The sequence below is a fragment of the Dicentrarchus labrax genome, unplaced genomic scaffold (genome assembly GCF_905237075.1).
Source record: "Dicentrarchus labrax unplaced genomic scaffold, dlabrax2021, whole genome shotgun sequence".
NCBI lineage: Eukaryota > Metazoa > Chordata > Actinopteri > Moronidae > Dicentrarchus > Dicentrarchus labrax.
In genome coordinates this window covers 11,380,813-11,402,375 of record NW_026136714.1, presented here as the reverse complement: position 1 = coordinate 11,402,375, position 21,563 = coordinate 11,380,813, and the positions used below count along the sequence as shown (strand labels likewise).

At 38.7% G+C, this 21,563-nt stretch overlaps 1 protein-coding gene across 6 annotated transcripts in view; it reads right to left on the bottom strand.

Moving 5' to 3' along the window:
* The window catches only part of grid2 (glutamate receptor, ionotropic, delta 2), a 463,092-nt gene that overhangs the window by 154,838 nt on the left and 286,691 nt on the right, over window positions 1-21,563 (bottom strand). For all 6 annotated transcript variants that reach the window (XR_007887378.1, XR_007887379.1, XM_051421450.1 and 3 more), the window contains exon 5: window positions 2,609-2,662. Coding sequence is in view for 4 of the 6 variants with exons in the window: in XM_051421450.1 (XP_051277410.1) it covers window positions 2,609-2,662 (54 nt within the window). In the remaining 2 variants the exon portion in view is untranslated. The remainder of the gene's footprint in view (window positions 1-2,608; window positions 2,663-21,563) is intronic.

The window sequence follows — 21,563 nt, the reverse complement described above, 5'->3', positions numbered from 1 at the left end:
TGTTTTTTCTATAACTATCCCATTGTTCCATTTGTCCAGAATCACAGGATTTTTAAGCTGATAAATATTTTTAGCAACCTAGCAGATTGGATGTTGACTGAAAAACAGTTACTGAGCAGATTCATGAAATTATTATCATCTTGTCTGTTCACAGGTTCAACTGCTGTTCACTCAGATCCTGAGCAAAACAATTCACTAACGAATAATGATAATTTACTCTCTAGAAAAGTAGCTATCTTGAAAACAGGTTTTAGAACCTTCATGTCATAAGGTTTTTTTTGGAAGTGATAAAGTGAGATAACTTAATCTTTTTTCAGTTCATGTCACCTCATCTCCCCTAAGGTTTTCCCTTTCTCTTTCACTTTCCTCTTCTTTCTTCACTTCTGGACATCTATTGTTTGTTCCAACTCCATCTCCCTTTTCCTTCTCATCGTCATTACCCATGTATTCTTACTTCTATAGGAAATATAAAACAACTCAAACCATTTGTCACATTTATCTTATCTGTAAATGTGGTAAGTTAGAAAAAATCTCATATAAGAAGCAAACAAAGCTTAACTTGTTGTGAGTTGCACCTGTAACCTGGTATTTTATATAATTTGCCTTTTTCTTGTAATCTTTCACTATAATAACAGTAAGAAAACATACTGGTGATATTATGCCATTGCTAAAACATTAACAACTGAGGGAGCATGGGCCTGCCAGGCTGCATTTCACTATTGATTCCTCAAAGGCAGCAGGTACAAAGTGTTACAGGCTACATGCTGCTAGACATACACACAGGCTGGAGAATGACATGTTAAACCTCCCAGAAAGCTAAGAAAAGAGCAGGTTGCTGCCAGGAAGCCTGAAGAGTGTTAGACAATACCAGATGCTTGACAGGATGCAAAGCAATATGAACGCAGTCTATTAGACAGCTAGACGTGAATTTAGCCTACCAGGCAGTCGAGCAATGATAGACTGCACAGTAGGCTGCTTGACATTGCCATCTGCCAAAAAAGTGTACATAGACAATCTCTTAGGAAAGAGTAAGACTCACTTTTTTTAAGTGAGCGGTAAATTCTCTAGTGTTACATTATAAAATGCACATTATAGTGGGCCATCTACTTCAATTAGCAGAGGAGACACATTTAAGAGGCATTACAGTCCTCCTGTGAAGTCAGTAACTAATAAAGAGTGGTTGTTTGGAACAGATTTATCCACATTTTTACCTATGATAAGTCTGCCATCTTTATTAAAATGCAGGGACGAGGCTCATTCTTCTCCCTCCCTGGAAGTATTAGCATTTTTTAGAAAATGCAAAAACAAGACAGAGGTTGTTTGAGGTACTTGTGGGGATTCTCACAATGTTACTGCGACCTCTCACTCATATCAAATATGAAAAATTAAAAACCTCCATATAGCAGGACTGACATTTTAAAGGCGGACATCAGAAAATAATGATTGGCTGTCCCCGCAGCATTTATGGATGTCATGCATACTAACGTTTGCTTCAAACTGAAATACTTTCTTTGCATAACCGAGGAAGTAAGAAGACTGCTGAGCCTTGTAGCATTTAGCAGCATTACAGGCTATGATTTGAGAATGGAACAGAAACGCTACAGTATACTAAAGCATCTGAGTGGGTTCTCTCTTTTTTGTACCAAATTAAGTTTTCCATTGTTCATACAGTAAATGTTGTTTTTTGCTCTTCCTCCAATACATCTGCTTGTGTCTGTGGTTGTGTTTGCGCACTCACATGTGTGAGTGAGTGTGTGGCAGCATGGACCCCCTGCTGTGCCCTGGCAGTTTACTGTAATGCCCAAGGCTACCAAGACACAGTGCATTAGCTAGCAGTGTACATACACACCCAAACACACCCAAACACACACACACACACACACACACACACACACACACACACACACACACACACACACACACACACACACACACACACACACACAAATATAGTTGATCCTGCTGCTTTTGTAAAAGACACTACTACTCACGAAGCAAGATCAAAGATATGTTCCTATTTAAAATTAGCATTAAATTATAGCCAATATTAAAGTTTAATTATGTTTCTCTTGTCGCTCAGGTCAGTCACTGTGAACGTGGACGAGAGAAAAATCACAGGATTGAAGCTGTGCACTTTGAGGAATAGGACAGTGTCTTAGTGCTTGTCTGCTCTCGTTAATCCAGAATGTCCTTAATATTTAAGTAGTAACACTGAATTGGGGGGAATTGGGGAATATATGCTCATCCAAGGTCACCTTTGTCATTTCTGAAACCTTTGTTTGTAGAAAATGGCTCTATCTTAAATAAATGGTGAGCAATAAAACATATAAAATCTTTACTGTATTGTTCTGCCTGCGGTGCACAGCAGCGGGTGCTCACTAAAACAAACTAAATTGTCCTTGGTCATCAAGTTTTGAGTGTTTCAAGGGATGAACTGATGTGAAACAAAAGGAGTCAAAAACTTTTAAAGCTCTCATCTCTTCTCCAGACACCCAAGACAATGAAGAGAGTTCTGGGTCTAAAACCATAAATATTCACAGGATAATTGAAACAATAAGGGGAACTGAAAGCACACCCAGTAGAGGATCCATAAATCATTTCCACTCACCTCATTTATCAGGATCCAGTGACAATCGAAGGCCACCAGGTTGGTCTCCACCACCTGCAACACAACAAAACACAACATTGCATTTAGAATTAAGAAAAAAAGGTGTCATTAATTTGGTAAAAATAAGCAGACTTTAGATATATCACTGGTCAAAAGGGAAAGGAGTTAGGAGACAAGTAGTCTTTTTCTTGTTTTAAAATATATTTCTTGCTCAGATAATGTAATTCATGGTAACAGTGTGAATATTATGGAAAAGAACATTATGGAAATGTGTAAGGCTGAAACCTGCTGTGGAGCTTTGGCATAAGTGATCTGAAAAAAAGTTGCATCAAAGGTGCTCAAGGTATCATTCAAAAATCTTTTCAAACGCATGCGGCAACATTTGCTTGTGTGTGACAGAATACTCAAAAACACACACAAACACTGACTTAAATCTCTACATTAGAACTTTTCTCACTAATTTACACAGATTAGACACACTTCTGATGGGACTCACTTCACTCTCTTCCACTTCCTGTATGTCTTATAGTCACACACACACACCCACACCTAGCCACAAATACACTGCCTCAGAATAGTATGTGTCGGCACAGGGAAAAAGAAAACCTTTTCCATGAATTGTTAATAGTGCAACTTAAATATTTAAATGTGTCAACTCTTAACCAGTAACTACATAGTTGTTAAACACTGCAGCAAGGACACTTTGAAACTGTGCTGCCTAGATGACAGAGACAAGGCAAAAACATTTTAAACTCCAAACACACCTACAGTACATTTGCACATAGGTTTCTGTTTTGTCATCCATTCCCCTTAACATAGCTTTCTTTAGGTTGCTCTTTACCTGCTTTTTCCAGTGGCCCTTTTCCCTTGTTATCAGAAAACTCTGTTAGTGTCAAACACCCCTTTCCTGATCATTTTCTCTGACAAGCATGACCCCACCTTATGTCTCCTCTTTTCCTATACCCAACATTAATACATAAGTGGATCACACATTATCAAAACAGCTACATTTTGAACTACTGAGAGTAAAGAGCCCTCTCTCACACAGCGAGGAAGTTTCATTTATTTAGTGCATATGCCTGTAGTTTTGCTTTCTTTACCCTTTCTTTAAATGGCCAGGAGACAGCTGGACAGTTTGTAGAACATCATTTAAAGGGAGGTAAAGGATAACTTTTCTAAAGAATAAGTACAGTGCCATTAAGATCCTATAAAAAGTAGATGTAGCCAAGCAAAAAATAGATGTTTTAGTGTAACTCCCTGGTTCTCTTTGTCTGCTAACTCAAACCAAATGGTACTGTCATTTATTACCCACTCTCTCTCTGTTGTTTGCTATCATCTCTTGTCTCTTATCCCTTCCCACCTCTTTCCTTACAAAACCATTTTGAGACAAACCACTCCATCTGTATCATTTACTTTTGAACAAGGATGAGGGTTCAGTCTTGTTACCTTGCTTTTGACTTTTCTTTTGTCAGAAACACTTGTTTCTGCCTCTCACCTCTTTCATCTCTCATTTTCTCCCTCGCAATCCCACCCGACCCTTTAATTTTGTTCTCTTATCTTTCGTCCTGCCTCACTTCTCATCCCATCATCTTTGCTCTCCTTTAATTGCTCACTTCTCGCTCTGTGGCTGCACCCACTCCTCTCCTTCCCTCCTCCCAACCCCACCACCCTCCACTCCTGGTGTAAAAATACAGTGCCACTCGTATATCATTAGCTATAATTGTCTAGGTGACTATAGCGCCGTGTGTAATAAAACACTTTTTAGCCGTAAACAAAAGGCAACAGCTGGAGAGGGTGGCGAAGCGTGGCTAATAGTGGTTTAATCTCCCACAGAGTCTCCATAAAACTTCATCATTATAACACCGACGGCTGCCGTAAAACACTCGGTCTACAGGAAACACTGTTGCGACACAGACAAGAAGTAAGGCAGGAAGGAGAATGATGGAGAGAGATGCAAAACAAGATTTTTGCCATAATCTTTCTTCTCTGTCAGCAACTCTGTTCGGCTCTACTAATGTACTCCCCAAGACTTTACATACATATGATATAGGAACCTAGCAGAAAACTAATCAGAATCATCATCAATGAGAATCATTAGAATACTGGAAGTTATTCATCTTTTTTTGTCCTCTAACTATTGAAGTGTTGTGAAAACAGAAACAACGAGCTTTGAAGGAGGGAGAAAGGAGAGAGAGAGAGAGAGAGAGAAGAAAAGCCAGAGGTTTGGCAAACTGTTTTTCTGTTCGCCATTTATCTGTCTGTCTTTCTATCTAACTGTCCTTCTTGTTCCCTTGGTACTCATTAAGATTTCAGACAATATTCACATCGGCAAAACTGACTTTTTTAACATGAAAATGCAAAACGGTGTGTGTGCGCCTTAATTTGAGAATGCGCTTGCATATGTAAAATAATGTAAATATGTATATGTTGATGTTGTTTGCGTGTATGCAAGGATTGGCAGAGGCAAGTTTTCCACTTTAACATTTTACAACATTTTTCCATTATAACTTCCCTGTGGCAGGCGTCTGGACAGATGTTTCAAGCTAATTAGCGAAAGGGCAGACTCCTAACACTAGACGTGACTCCTCGGGGGTTGGATCAGTTCAATGCACTCACTCTCCCCCTCTCTCTCTCTCTCTCTCTCTCTCTCTCACTCACACACACACACACACACACACACACACACACACACACACACACACACACACACACACACAAGCATAAAATACAGTTACAACACATACAGCTGCTAACATCCAAAACTGCCTTGTTTGTGTGCATGGGCATTTGTCCACACACACGGGCTAACAAACTACCACAGCCTCGAAAACAACTCACTGCCAACATGGCAGGTAGGAGTCACTTGGGCATCGTTCCCTTAATACTACCACAGAGATCCTTCTGACCTTTCTGACCAGCTCCACAAAAGCTTCATTTCGGCTCAGTTCTCACTCTCTGAAGTCAGAAGATCAAACAAGCACCAGCTCTGTGGTTCCAGGACAAATCCAATCACTCAGTGTCAATATGAGTAAGTCTTTTCTCAAAGTCTGAAGGCAGACAGAAAAGAACTTGGGCTGATCTGCAATATCATATCACTGTGCACCACAGTCTCACATGTGTTTTAGAAAGTGGCCATGATACAGCCAGACACAATTTTGATCCTTTAATTACCTCTGTCCACGTGTCACTCTCACTGAGGAGAAAATCACTGATTTTGGCAAATAGCTGCTTTTGGCTGAGTCCATGTTTGACCCTCATACCATGGCCTAAATTGACAAAAACAGGGTAACACATGTCCACACACATACGTAGATAAATATAAACTCTTTAGACAAGAATAATTAACACTGAATTGTTTTCTGCCTCATACACTGTAAAGTATATCCACATATATGGCAGTTTGTGTTTCTTTGAGTGAGAGGGTAATAAATATTAATGCAAAAGCAGATACTGCCTAAGTAAATTGTGGGGGAAGCATGAAGAGGGAGAGTGGGCGTTGCTATTGAATAAAGTGCCCTAAATTGAAAATTAGTTGTGTAATTTAATTTCATGCACTATTTGTGATCAAATCAAGCAAATAGCCTACAGCCCAGCCTCCAAACTAGGAATATCCAAGCTTCACACTTAAACATGCAAGCACATTCTGTGAAAAGTACAGACACGCATACAAAAGTAACACAAAGCCAAACATCTAAAAACACAAGCACACGCACTTGTACAGATCTATTTCTACCACTAAATTCCATCACAGTCCAGCCACTGTTGCATTATTTGCACAGAGAAAAAGTTATTTTATCTGCTGTACTATATGGTTACGCAAACATTGACGCACTTCAAAAAGGACTGTGCTATCAATCTTGTCAGCACAAGCCTGCTTTTTGACTACTATAATTAATTTGTGTTTCTATGTCTACATATGCGTGTGGCTCTGTCTGGGTCCTGAGACGAGCGAGTATGATTACTGTCATCATCCCAAACCCTTCATCCCATCTGAATGCTGTAATATGTGGAAGGGTAAGTATAGAAAAACTAGAACATGGGCATGGATGAGAGAGGAATGGAGAGACAGACAGAGAGGAGATTTCAATATAAAAGTACCTTGTGTTTTGTGTGCTGTAATTTCCAGAATTAGAAGTAATCAGCTTGAATGTGTTTCTTTCAATTCTGTTGATGAAGCGGTAACACTTTACAATATACAAAGGAATTAAGTCAGCATGATGTACTGTTGTACTTACATGGGGGTTGACAAAAAGCATAACTAATGATTCATTAATGTTACTGTTGGGTATCTGTAAATAATTTTATAAGGACTACGGTTTAGACCTACTCTATTTGTAAAGTGTCCTGAGATAACTTTTGCTATGAATTGTCGCTATACAAATAAAACTGAATTGAGTTGAATTAATAAGTTGTTGACTAGTTTTGTTCAGCTCAGTGGTTGTTTCATAGTTAATCAGGAACTACCCATGAGGAAAGGGGTCATTCACAGATATTTATGAACTAATCAATAAACAGTGGTGGAGTAAGTATCCTTCACTTAACTAAATGCACTACCATCACACTGTAATACGCAAGCAAAGGTCATGCAATGAAAATGTTACATAAAAGTATTTAGCTATAAGAGAAAAATTTAGTTAACATATTGAAAGTACCAAATGCAGAAAATGGCCCCTGTGACTGTTAAACTACACTTTAACACTTTTTAGCATTCTATTCAATCTAAATTATACTTTTAATTTAATAATCACACTTTGTGTGTTCATGTGGAAGCTTTCCAATCCATTTACTACCACAGATAGTAGTCGGTCTGCCCAGTCCCCAGTTTCTGGCTTCTAGCATGCCATGCTACTGTCAGTACTTCACAACTTCATACGTCTCAGGTCCACATGTTCCCACTTAAACACTCCCTGTCATCAATTAGTGAGCTATGTAACCTCTTTGCACCTTCCTCTTTCATTCCCTTGCTCTCTCTTACCTAATCACAGACTCTCGTCCTTGTGTCTCACAAATCTGTTACAAAACACATTAAAAAATTACCACTGCTATAAAAATAAAGGAGAGCAGTTTTACCCTCTCACCCCCTCACACCATTTAAATTCAACCTGTCTCTCACATTCAATCTCACCCTCTTTCACCCTCCTTGTTTATGAATAGAGCATTTAGTGCATGATAACTACAGATTTTGTTCCTGATACATTAGAACTGCCGCATGTCACTTGCCTCACTCACGCGACTCCCACAGTGTTCCATATGCATGTCTGATTGTGAGAGTGTGTATGTCTGTGCATGCGTATGCATGTGTGTGCATATTTGTGTGTGATGATGTCAAGCAGAGGGCAGTGCATTATGACACTGCTTTGCTCAGAGGATTTACATAGTTGGCAGAGGAGCACTGAGCATTGTGGCATGCAAACAGGCAAATACAAATACACACTCGCACATGCTCATGCACAAACAGACACTCCATTGGCATGCATTCTGTTAGCACACTAGTTGCTAAAACTGCTAATCTCAAGCCTTGTGTTTGTTCGTCCGCTGTCATTTTGCATGAATAAACAAATACAACTGTGTATCCCACACCACATACATGCACATCATCATGGAAATAGATAATAGATGATACCTGCTTGTCATGTAGAGCCATAAACTCACTCAGCACGCATGTATCAATACATCTGGGACATGACAGCTATGACTGAAGACTTTAACTGTCATGTTAGATAAGGTCTTTGGAAAATTACATTGTGTAGCATGATTTGTTACTACATGGTTTGTGGAGCAATGGTAAGTTTTACAAAAGCCGTGGAGAGGGCATCCTGCCAATAGACTGTTGGATAACACACAGCAAATACACACAGCCAACAGTAAATATTGTGTTTAATATTTAGGACATCTGTGTATCATGTCTACAAGTTATGTTCATGTTGCTTGAGAATACTTATGGTTGCAAAAGAGACACAAGTCCTCATGTCTTGAAAACACTAAGAATCTAAGAAAAATGCAGTGGTTCAGGGAACCTTAAGTAAGCGATAAATTGAATAAAGTATAGTGGTGCCACTCAGGCATAAAAGGTATGCACTCATGGTAGTGTAGAGTAATAGTTCACATTGATGAAAGTGTTCAGTGATTGAGTTGGACAAATGGCATATGATTGATAAATCGATTAAAACATTGAAAAAATGTGCTGACAGAGGCTTTAGTCCATCAAAATATTGAGTCTCCTCTGGAGTTTTTGACCACATGCATGCAACAAATATGGTGTTGGCATTAATATATTTCTGGGACTTGTGATGTATTTTCAGAGATTGTCACACAGCCAGATAAAATTAAAAAGTTAATTGATAAATTGCCAGTGCATTAGAGATCACTTTCCCAGCCCCTAGTTGCTGCACACCTGATGGTGCTGTCTGCTGAGGTACACAGGCTGGGAATATAGGAAGCAGTAGCTTCCTTTTTTCTTGTAGTACAAGTAGCCAAACAACTAATTTAAACATATTATTTTACTATATCATAGCTAGTTAATATGTTTGTGTTCATGTGTAAATCAATGCTGTCTATGCTAACAGCATAGATGCTGCATATTAACAACACTCTTTTTTTATAATGAAAGCATCCCATTTAAAATATAAGAGAGTTGAAAAACACTAGCTTTTATTTATAGCATCAAAGTATAAAAAGGGATATTTCTTCAGGAAACAGAGGGCAATGTAATAAACTCTTGGTCTTGGATGCACTGGACCATACAGGGGGGTGTCAAAGGCCTGTGTGATTCCTCCCCAACAACTAATGACTTTAAATCAAGACCATTACTGTATGTTTAATTAGTCTGATGCAGCCGTGGTCACACACCAATGATCTAAGTCTATAAAGGTTGTGTTTGTATGATAGCGAGACAGCAAGAGAGGTGGGGGAGGAAACAGAGAGATATTGAAGAATGCAGATTGTATCTATGTGTGTGTGTTAATTTATGTATGTGAGGTTTTTGGTGAGAACGTTATCTCTTTGCAAACTCTGTTTGATGAGGTCTCTTATTCTATCTCTCTCTCTCCCCCCCCCACACACACACACCAATACCAACAGAGGGCTGTCACACTCAACAAAAGCCACCAAAGCTCATCTTGACAAGGTCTCGCCCCGCTCACCAACCCACCATACACAGCATCGGCATTATTGATCAATCACTCACTTTCTGATGAAAACAAGGAGAAAAAAGAGCAGCAGAGTCATTCTGTTTTTTGTCCTTTCAGCAGACATTTCTCAGCAGCTATACATTTCTCTCTCTCCCTCTCTCTCTCTTTCTTTCTCTCTGACATATAATATAAGGCTAGGACAGCGAAAGTCTTTGATAGTATGTGTTGTGATGGCAAAGGGTAACAGGGCCAAAATGCAAGACATCTATCATCCTCAAACTGTGTGTTTGTGTGTGTGTGTGTGTGTGTGTGTGTGTGTGTGTGTGTGTGTGTGTGTGGGTATGCTGGTTTCTGCGTGTGTTTATGTATGTACACAGGAGCATACGAGACTTTGTGGCTATGTGTGTGAATGTCAGCCTTTCACATTATTGATCAGACCACAGATCTGAGCATGGCTGAATCCACAGAAAGAATGTATAAGTCACACACACACAAGCATACACATACAATTGCACACATACTCCACAACAAGCCCAGGCAAATATGACGATATGCAACCTGACATTTAGATGTGAACAGATCAATGGCTGGAACAAATAGAATAAGCTGTCTTGATAGATCTAAAGTAAACAGTTGTCTATGTGTGTATGTTCTTTAATTGATTTAATAACAGCTTTTTCCAGTAGTAAAGGGGGATAGGGTTTTTTTCCATTTCACACACTCAGTATGCATGTCCATAACCCATATTATATATCCATCTATCAAGTTAGTAAACTGGCTAATACAGCAATGTAAATTCAGTTCAAAAGCATGCATTGCGCATACTTCTTACATCTACATTCTCTTACCATTCACACAGTGCACCATTTGCAATCTGTTTAAAATTCTTTGCAAAAATGGGATTTGGCTACACATTAAATAAAGGCATACTACATTGCCAAGTAAATTTAAAAATGTAATTTTGTTTAACATTATTACTACTAACCAGCCAATTCTTGACTGATTTCAAACAACTCACTGACCGTGCATGCAATAAATTTATAATCACATCGCCATCACAAACTAAATACAACTCTTCCCTGTGAATTTAATAATTATTCTGCACTTCTACTTCACAAAAAGACACTGGGGTTACAGCAGTAAAATATTTAATGAGGCTCTGTACACTTAAGATATTTTACGCATCCAAGAACGCCCAGTAATTCCAAGTAATGTTGTTTACTCATCTTGATGCAATATCAATATAACTTTGAAAGTAGAATATGAGCCAAAAAAGCAGACCATCATCTTTACATTACAGGCTTTTATTGGCATCTGCAAAACATATTTACGACAACTGATGCAACAAAAAAATACCCAGCATTAGCTCAGTGGCCCAACTGATGATAGGTCATGACAATGCAGAGAAAAACAGTGCAGAAGAGAGCAGAACACAGGTGAATGAGAAGATTAACCTGCGCCCTAAAATGTCAGAACCCATACCAACTGAAATTGCCAATGGCGAGGTCAGGCGGGAGGACTGGAAGGTTGGCTGAAAGGTTTGCGTATGTGTGAGGGTGAGACAGATGGAGATGGATGAATAGACATACAGGGAAACAGAAAGCTTGTGTATGTGGGCATGCTTGTGTGTGTGTGTGTGTGTGTGTGTGTGTTTGCTGACCAAGCTGCTCAAGAGTTCCTACAAGCCAGCTCTGCTTTTACAGGTTGACTAATCTTTGACCCAATATAAAATGATTCCTCTACCTTTTTCATCTATCTGCAGTCAGTCCAACTGACCAAACCTCTCTCTGACTGCACTGTATGAAACCACAGGTCAACTGTTCATGACACAAGATAAAGGTTCATTTTTGCAACTGTCAATCATACACAAAAGAACACACATATGAACACAGGAAACTAAACAGCACACACTCTGTCTTAGGTATAAACTTACACATTGTACTGCACATGTTCACTTTTTTAACTGAGGAGTCAGGCAGAGCAGAATCAGGTAATTTACAGAAGACAGAGGGCTGAAGTACACACACAAAACAACAAAGTCCCAAAGGCTACCTTTCCCCTGCTGGCACATGATGTTTTAACCACAAAACCAGGCATACATGATGAGTCTTTTAATAAACAGCAAGACTGCTATTTATCAGCGAGAAAGTCATTATTAAAAATACCAACAGAAGAACAGAGAAATATGTAGCAGTGAAAAAAAGAACCAAAGCACAACACAATCCAAGATCCTGTTTTCTCAGCATATATATAATAACAAAATGATCAATACCTAATCATTCAGTATTAATTTGCCCAGTGTTCAATGATAAAATGTTTATCTCTTATAAAGCAAATCCCATTTTTGTGGTAGTGAACAAGTCTGCTGTTGTTGTCAGTGCAGCCAATTGTAAGGGTAACTTGTGTAAAATCATTTTAGTTGCTACTTATCAGTGGTAGTCATTGCTAACGTGGATGCATATATTAAAATTTAACAGAAATTATGCATTGGAGTATCTTAAAAATATTTCAGCTGGGGAACACCCAGGTTGGCCAAAAGAGAATTACAATTTTTGCATATGGGGTCACATAAGTCATGAATCCTTGTTGGCTTAACAACCTTATGACATGAGATTAAGCAGTACCACTGGGAAGAGAGAGAGAGAGAGAGAGAGAGAGAGAGAGAGAGAGAGAGAGAGAGAGAGAGAGAGAGAGAGAGAGAGAGAGAGAGAGAGAGAGAGAGAGATGGGTCATATCAGTTCACAGGATGAAGGGTTGGTGTTTGAGTGAGTGAGCAATGAAGGAAATAAGCAGCTGTATATGGTGGAGACTACCAGCTGTTATGGCCCTCAATTACACATCTGATCTGGCCTCCAGGGGTTGAAGCATATGCTAAAGTTGTCAGCCAGAGGAGCTGACCCCACTGTGTACTCATTTCTTTCAGGTAACTATGGGGGCTGACGGAAGCTTGACTTGACTTGAATCATTTTTGTAATTTTCTTCTTAGCTTTAAATGATAAAAAATACTTTATAATGTTTCAAAACCATTTAAACTGGCCTTGGAAAAATAGTAAGGGAATGTCCTCAGCCGTGAAATTGAGTTAATAATGACATTTAATTAATTATTGAATCTTAAATTAATTGACCCCCAGCCATTGTTCTATTGTTAGGGTGGTTTTGATACATGCTTGTCTTGCTTGGATCACAGTTAATGGCAAAATACAGCATCACTTTTGCTTTATTGAACCATTTGGCAGCAAATTAACCTTTGCAGTAGAAAAATCAACCAAATATGCCATTTGTTTTACTTTAAACAAATGCCTACTCCACAACATTTAAAAAAAAAGTGTTGATGTATTGCATCATAATGGAGAAAAAAAATCAGTGGAAACCCAAAATTAGCATACACATTTGTTCTCTTAACTCACTACTTTGCTTCCTGGAGTTGAAGACTGGTCATTAATGGCTAACTAGGACCTTATTGCTGTACTAATCGGTTATCAGTTCCCTGTGGGTGGCCAATCTTCTGATAAGACAATGGCATATTGTACAAAAGTAAAACATTTTGATTAAAAACAATAAGCTTCTTCTTCTTCAAATATGATGCAAATCTGGCTTGATGGCAAGACAGCATATTGATACCCTGCTGCACTGAACTAAAGTGATGTAAGCCATTTAAAAGCTGATGCAATGCCATTGGGCTATGGCTCAATTTTGGGAAAAATCAAGGAAACAAAACATGTTTTAGCCTTTACCGGTATGTGAGTACTTTGTCAATGTCAGTGGTTAGCTGAAACTACAACATACCCACTGAGACAAACAAAAATATGTCATTAGTAATTTCAATTATACTCATTCACAAAGGAGAACTTGCACTTCTTGCTGAGAGCATGTGGGACGCTTCATAAATAAGTTATTAAACACAATTCAGACACAAAATGCCTTCTGAAAAATCGAAGCCATGGGGCACTGTGCCCTAAAATCAAAGCAAAGTGGAGATAATAGATTAACTGACCCTAAAGACAGATTACATCTTCTGTCCTCTGAATTATCAAATCATTTCATTCCACTATTTCCTGCTGGGCGCTGTGGGAGGGAGACTATTTGACCCTGAGCCTGACCCTATTAGAGAGACAAGAGAGAAAGAGATGACATGAACGTTTGCAAGAGACCAAAAATGTGTTTAAGTGTATTATTTTTATGTATGTGCATCAGATAGAGAAAGAGAGACAGATACATCCTCAGGTTTATATAGTGTTATCAAAGCACCACAAAACAACAGTAAATGATGGAAACTGAGGAAAATGAGAGCAAAGGGGAGGTAAATAAGGGGGGAAAAAAGGGTTTAAAAAGGGTTTAAAAAGCAAATAGGCCATCAGAAACCAATGTGGCAGCAGCTTTTGACGTGCAATTACAGCCCCCTCATGGACCAATCAGTAACTTTGAAAATGCTGAAATAGTGTTGTAAAATGCAACTGCTCTGCAAGTTTGGTCAAAATGCAGTCCAAGCTGTCTCAGGTATCACTTGTGACAAAGGGACTAATCACTACAGAACAAAATGAATGGGTAACTTTTACTTACAAAAAATCAATACACATGCACACCACTCAAACAGCTACAGTCACGTCTGTAATCCCTCACTTGTGCACACAATAAATACACAAACCTACAAACACACACTTGTACACACAGCAGAAGGTCTCAATGGATCTCGGAGTTTGGAAATTGTGCGCACGTTTTTCTTGACACAGCGTAGCAGAGAGTTGTCAATTTCCATCATGATACAGACTTCAGTTATAACTCCACTCAGCAAGATTCAAAGGGATTATTAAATGACCATTACTGAAGCAAAACTTTTCACAGATGTGAGTGGAGAGTTGCATAACTGTATCTCAATCTGTGTGTGCATAATCACATTTGTAAATGTGTAAAATCTGTATTCACATTTGCAAGTATATTGAGATTTGTAATGTGTAGACAAATCATGTAAATGCATACATAAAAGGGCTGTCATGGTAACCACAATAATGTAATGTTGCGATATTAAGAACCCAACTGCATGGGATGGCAAGCCACCGCCACAACCGCACGTGACAACCTTTAATGGTCCACCTCTGCAGAATGAGGAAAAACAGCTGTAGTAATCTAACTGCGGTGAATTAAGGGTTTATTTCAACCAGTTTGACAGGGAATACAGTTAAAAGGTTCCAAACAAGACTCTGCACACATTTCTTTCAAATATCTAATAAGATACAGAGGAGGAGTCATGACAAACTATTTATTACATAATTAAGATAAACGTGTTTAAAAATATAGACATTTTATAGACAAGACAACACCTTTAAAATTACATCAAGAGCTCAACAGATTCCCTTGTATTTTTCACTGTGCAGACATCTATATCTGCTGGGGTTTTTGTAAAGACAATGTTTGTGCTCTCTGCAAGAACTAACAAAAACAAAGAAACACACAGAATGCATTCCACCAGAGTGTAGATGTCAGATGCTCCTCTTAAAAGCTACTTTGTTGTTTGTGGCCATTCAGCCATACACTGTAAGAGGCTTTTGGAAAAGAAAGCCTTCTGCTTTATTGTCAGCTGTTAGCAAGGTACTGTACTTACAGCAACTCTGTGGCTTCTATTGAAACACTCAATGCTTTTATCTGTTTCTGTGTCTTTTCCCAGAGTCTCCCATCCATGAGCATTTCCCAGTTTGTCCTTCTTAACTGCACACTGTCTCTCTGACATGCATTTTTCTCTCACACAAACTGCCCCTTCTCATTTCTGATTTCACTGTACTTCTTCCTGTCTCCAATGTCCGTTTCTTTCACCCAAGATAATTCCAATTTCACATCTACTGGATCTTCAAAAGCATAAATCCCATTAGGAACTGAGAACAACAGATGCAACCACCCAAAAAATGTTGCATAATCAAAGGAGCTGACATGTAGGGAGGAAATGAAGCAGTAGCAAGTATTTTTTGTTCATCTATTGTTTCTCTCTAAACAGGACACACTCATCTCTGATACCCCTCTCATAAACAATGTATAGTTTTGTAGTGTCTGCAGATGCATGCCATCACTTGTCTATGTCTGTCTATGTCCTGATTGCTACCCACACTTCTGGAATTAAAACATTTATGCAAGAGTGCGTATATAAGGGTGAAGGGAGATACATTGATAAAGGCAAGATAAACTGATAGATGGAAACATGATGGTGGAAGAGCAGGGAGCTAAAGGATGCTAGGGCATAGAGTCCATGAAGAGCGTGTAGGTGAGGTAAAGTGTGGGTGAGTGTGTGTGGTTGTGCAATTGTGAGTGTTTGAGTACGTGGCAGGGAGAGGAGAGAGAACGAGACAACAGATAAGCACATTGGCAAACTGAAAAAAATGTGTGATGACAAGCTCGCACACACACACACGCACACACACACAAATCTGTATCATCTCTAAAGTACTTACTGGCATCCCCATTAGTGGCTGTACTAGCGGCAGTCAATAGCGCTAACCTTTGGTGCTCCTTGCACACACACGCACACAGACTGCACACACAAACAGCCAACCTTTCAGTCCTTTAGCAGTAATGCTCTATAATCATTGTGCTTCCAGCTCCATGTGCACAGATAAAACCTTAATGTCATCGCACATTGCATGCATGCACGCACACACACACACACACACACACACACACACACACACACACACACACACACCACCCACACACACACACACACATATATACGCACACCCTGTTTGTTGAGATAAGGACATAATGCCATCTCTGTCTGGTGATAAAGTTCAAGGAGAGAACTAGAGCCAAGCCCTTGAAGTGCCCTTTTAACTGCGCTGGAAAGTGGAAGGCAGAGAATGCTGTCTCTTTCTCTCTATAGGTGAGTTTATGTCTGTGTGGATGCATGTATTCATACACAGTACATCAATAATTACACAGCCTCAAAGGTACATGCACCCTCAATGGAGCCTATAGCAAAATACTGTAAATAACAACTTTAGCGCTGCCTAATTAGATGTGTTTGGTCCTGGTCAGGCTAACTCAGTTCAGAATAAACAACCTAAGTCTGATATTGGCCCAACACAGCAGGTATGGGGCCATTTGTGGCTCTGCTGTTAGAGCAGGTTGTCCACTAAAAACATAATTGTTAGTTCAATCACTCAAGCTCAAGCTCGAGCAAGACACTGAACCCCATTTACAGCTGATGGTTAGGCCGGTGCCTTCCATGGTAGCTTGCTGCCATCGGTGTTCGAATGTGTATGAATGGGTAAAAGAGAAGCATTGTGGAAGACAATGAAAGCAGCATCTGGGCCTTCTCAACAAAGACAGTCAATTATTTATTTTTTTGCCTTCTCTTGCACATGTTGACAACTTCTGTGACATGTTCTGTGACATGGCACAACTGTTAACACACTGAAGCAAAACAGAAGTGATGTTGTATTTCATTAGTCAATCTGTCGCCATTTGGTTTATACCCTCTGATTAGGAGTATAATGCCAAATTATACCTTTGGGTGTGTGTATGCGTGGGTATGCTGCACATTCACACCCTCTTTCTTCTAGGGTTGTAAGAAAATATTGTAAAATATTATATCGCAATATTTTGTTTTGTGACATCAATTCTTAAAAACACTATCTATTTTTTGTTTTAAACCCCAACCGCTAGACAGCAGTGCTGTAAACGTAAACTGAAGGCTATGATTTTGCATTTTACAGGGACTATGACAAATACAAATACAGATCCGACTGTTATGCATATGATGTTGTGTTCTTTATACATTCATTCATACAGTTCTCCTAAAATAAAAGGAAAATGTAATATATCCTTACATGGTCTTACGTCTTGCTTACAGTATCGCAAAATAATAAATCGTAACTGCTGTATTGTGATACATATCGTATCGCCAGACTCTTGCCAATTAACAGCATGACTTTCTACAGACTAGGAAGGAACAAGACGGTGCCCACCTTCATCGTACAGTGACAACTAAAACATTCATACATACTTTGTTGTTGGTGCTGTCAGATCGAACAGTGAAAGTGGTCCCTGTCACTTCCTTTCCAATCACTTACGTAACTCATGGAAGTCATTTGCAGCAAGGAATGGTTGGACGGGGTGCAGCGTGTAGTCTGCCATGTTTCTCAAGCTAAGTAAATAAAAGTTTGACTCTGTGATTGCCTAATCTGACACAGTGACCATCTCAAAAAGACAAAAAACATCATGTAGTCTGATCCCTACTGTACAGAGAATAACTTAAAGAAGATTTCTGACATTCTGTTTGATTGACAAGATTTTAAAAATGCATTCAAATGTCTAGCTATCATGGTTGCTACCTACATAACTGTGTCAGAAGCTGGCATATGACTAACACAAATAAATATATATATATATTTGTTATAATGCTATTATCAGTGCTGTACAAGTTTAGGATGACTACTTTCTGTACAAAAGTGTGTGTGTGATTGTGTGTGTGCTTATAGGGAACAATACATTCTAGAGCTACTGATTGATGTGCATATGTGTGTGTTTAATGACACAATCTAAATGCCAGTTTACAGATGATGGAACCCTTAAATGCGAACACGTAGCACTTGACAGACTTTTTTTACTTTTGCATTTGTGTGTGTGAACACATTTCTTCATCAACACTTTGTTTTCTACTAAAGAGTGTCCTTTTGCTTCCTCCCTATGACCATTTCTCTTTACCTTCTCTTTTCTATTTATTTGCTTTTCATGTGTTAAACCTTCACACACTACGTCATCCATTTATGTCTCTATCTGTCCCTCCTTTCCGCCTTGCTCTTCTAAATCACTTTTCTTCTGACCTCTACCAAGGAAGAAATACAAATTTCAAAGTCATAAAGGTCTGCACCGTGCATGAGAGTTTTATTTGGAGATTAACGCAAAAGCCGGGAGCAATCTGTACTGTAGCTGATAGGAAGTCCATTAGTTTTAGAAGTTTTGTAAATTAAGTCAAGTCACCACATTTATCATTTTAAATGTGTTTGAAGACACCTTCATCTTTGTTAATCCCTACCGCTTTTTGTGTCCCATGTCACCCCGTCATTGCCTACCTCAAATGATCCCTCAACTTATTTGCCTATCTCCCTACTTCCCTTAGCTTCATACATTCTCTTCTTAAAATTCACTCTAGTACCCTTCTGTCCTCCTTCTCCCTCTCTGTCATTCCATCAGGAAATCCTCCCATTTTACACCCTCTCCAACATGTCCCATAATTGCAAGTGTCAACAGTTGCTCTACATGCTACACTGCCATAGCAAAGATGTCACGGGAATGATGCACAAATTGAAGAAAATCTCAATAAGTCAAGGAATTCAATCAAATGACCCACAAATCATCATGTTAATCACAGTCATTTTCTACCCTTTCATTTTTTGTCTGACAATGCCTGGCCAACCCACTGCCCTCTATGGCTGAGTGGTTAATGTGGGAACAGTTCAGTAAAAGTTAACTCTGGATGGAGAGAACGTTGGCCTTCATGTGTCAGTAAGCAAAAGCAAAAGAAGTGCAGAGAAAGACACAAAGGAGGGGAGGAAATCAAAAAAAATTAATTCAACCATACTGAACCACCGTATTTCCTGTTGGAAATTCTCCAATTTCCCTTAATTTTAAAAGACACTGACATTTAGTCAAGTAGTCCAGCAATACATCAATTCTCTATGTAAGAGTACTCAGCATAATTAACAATTATCAGTCAGCCAGATTATAAATCTATGCCAAAGTTATTAAATCAAGCAGTACCATAGCACAGAAGGATTTATGGCATTCAAAAATATGAAAAAGACAAGACAAACGTCTGATTCACACTTAAGATGTTAAGATAAAAAGATTGGGTAATGCTGTTAGATCAATTTGTCCCATATCCCAGACTGCAGGCTTTATACAATAATGTAATGTAATTTAATGTAATATAATGTAATATGATATGTGTCCTGCAGAAACTGCAATTGACAGGCCACATTGTCTTTCACAAGCATATATTTCATGGCCCTTGGGACCAAAATGAATCAGAGGTAATTCATTATAAATTGTGGAAAATTCATGCACAGGGTGTTGATAAGAAAATACATATTCATCAATGGCAGTTGAGCAGGGCAGAATCACAACATCTGATTTAAGGCTCCATTAGCAGTAGAAACCTGCTAATCCCGACCCCTCAGGGATGATTGTAGAAAATGAATTAAAATGTATTTTAAAAGGGGATCAGATCTGTACGAAAATTTCCCATGACCAAGAGAATTGCTCTGCACAAGACAGATTTCACACATAAGAGAGCATATTTTTTGACTGGTGCAAAATACCTGTGGGCAAGGATGTTTGAATGTGAGTTCTGCCAAAGTCTAGCATACCTATACATATTAATTGTTACATATTATAATAATGTTAATATATATCCCAAACAAAACATGAAATTCCAATTTATTAGTGACCAAGTAATTATCATATCGTGTTCATGTTCTATTGTGGGTAAAATAGTCAGATAATTAATGGACAAGTGTAGACAAGATGTGTGGTGATTGACCAATTATTTGCTTTCCAGCCTCATCTGTGTTGGTTTTATTGAAATCAAAATAGATGAAAATGAGGGAAAACAATTGCTTTTTGGCAGAACAACTGAGCAGAAATCAACAGAATTGACAATAAATGAGCTGGCCCATGGAGTGCTGATCTAAATTTTATAATCAAAAGAAATCCACTGTGGCTCATGGCCGAACTACTTTTTTTTTATCAAAGGCTTCTTCAAGATCTACATCAGTGGAGGTACTTGTGGTTGTTTTCTGCATGTAGTAATCAATCACCTGTGCAATGCTGATACACAGTGTGACCAAGTGCATTTTACTACATTATATTTGAATAGCTACAAATATTTTCTTCTTCTTTTTTGACCATTGAGCATCACCTTGAAATTTCTGTAATGATTGATGGTAAATTGGTTCTATTACTCTTTGGATAAGTATTCTTGACAATCATTACCGTTTAAAATGAGAGTAATCAACAATAAAGCAAGGGAAGAAGCACAACAATATAGATTTGGAGAAGTACAATTCGAAAGCAGAAACAACTCAACAACCTTTTGAAAACACAGCTCTCAGTAGAGCCACCGACCCTGACTGTAACAACAAAATTCCACCCACTGAGTAAAATAACTTCCAAGTTCCTTATCTTCCAAATGTCTTTTCTTCAGGCTATTCCAGACATGGGAGGAGAGGAGCATAAAGCATAGGGTCTTCCCCAGTTTGAGGAACTGTCAGCTACAGAAAAATTAAACAGATTTGGAAGTACGATCAAAAAACTGTGCCAGGTTGGTATTACAATTCATCAAGTGACTGACCCAAAGCATGGAAACAGCCAGCAATCCCAGATGTATTGCTGGTGTTTTAGCATTTTGTGGAAATATGTAAAACATATGTTCACTGGGTCTCCCCATATTCTCACAGACATATACACTGTGTAATTTACCCTTTATGCTTTTGTCTTTGTCTGTGTCTGGTCAAACATAAATACCAGAGTACTTTCAGTTATGAAAGACAGTAGGCCGTGATGAGAGTAGGCTTTACTTCAGCAAAAACTTTTGCAGTGGATACAGCCATATTCAGTGAATACATTATTCAACATGTCTTATACAGAATATTTTCCTTCATGTTTCATTTGCGACATCTGTCATCTCTGGAATAATCTCCAATCCGTTTGATGGCCCTTCAAGTAAGAAATGTCAGTTAAAGAGAAAATAGTCCCAAAATGGCGACGTTTTAAAATTTTAACGCCTTGAGATCAAATGGCAAAATTCATATTTTCCACTTCTTTGCATATCTAATATG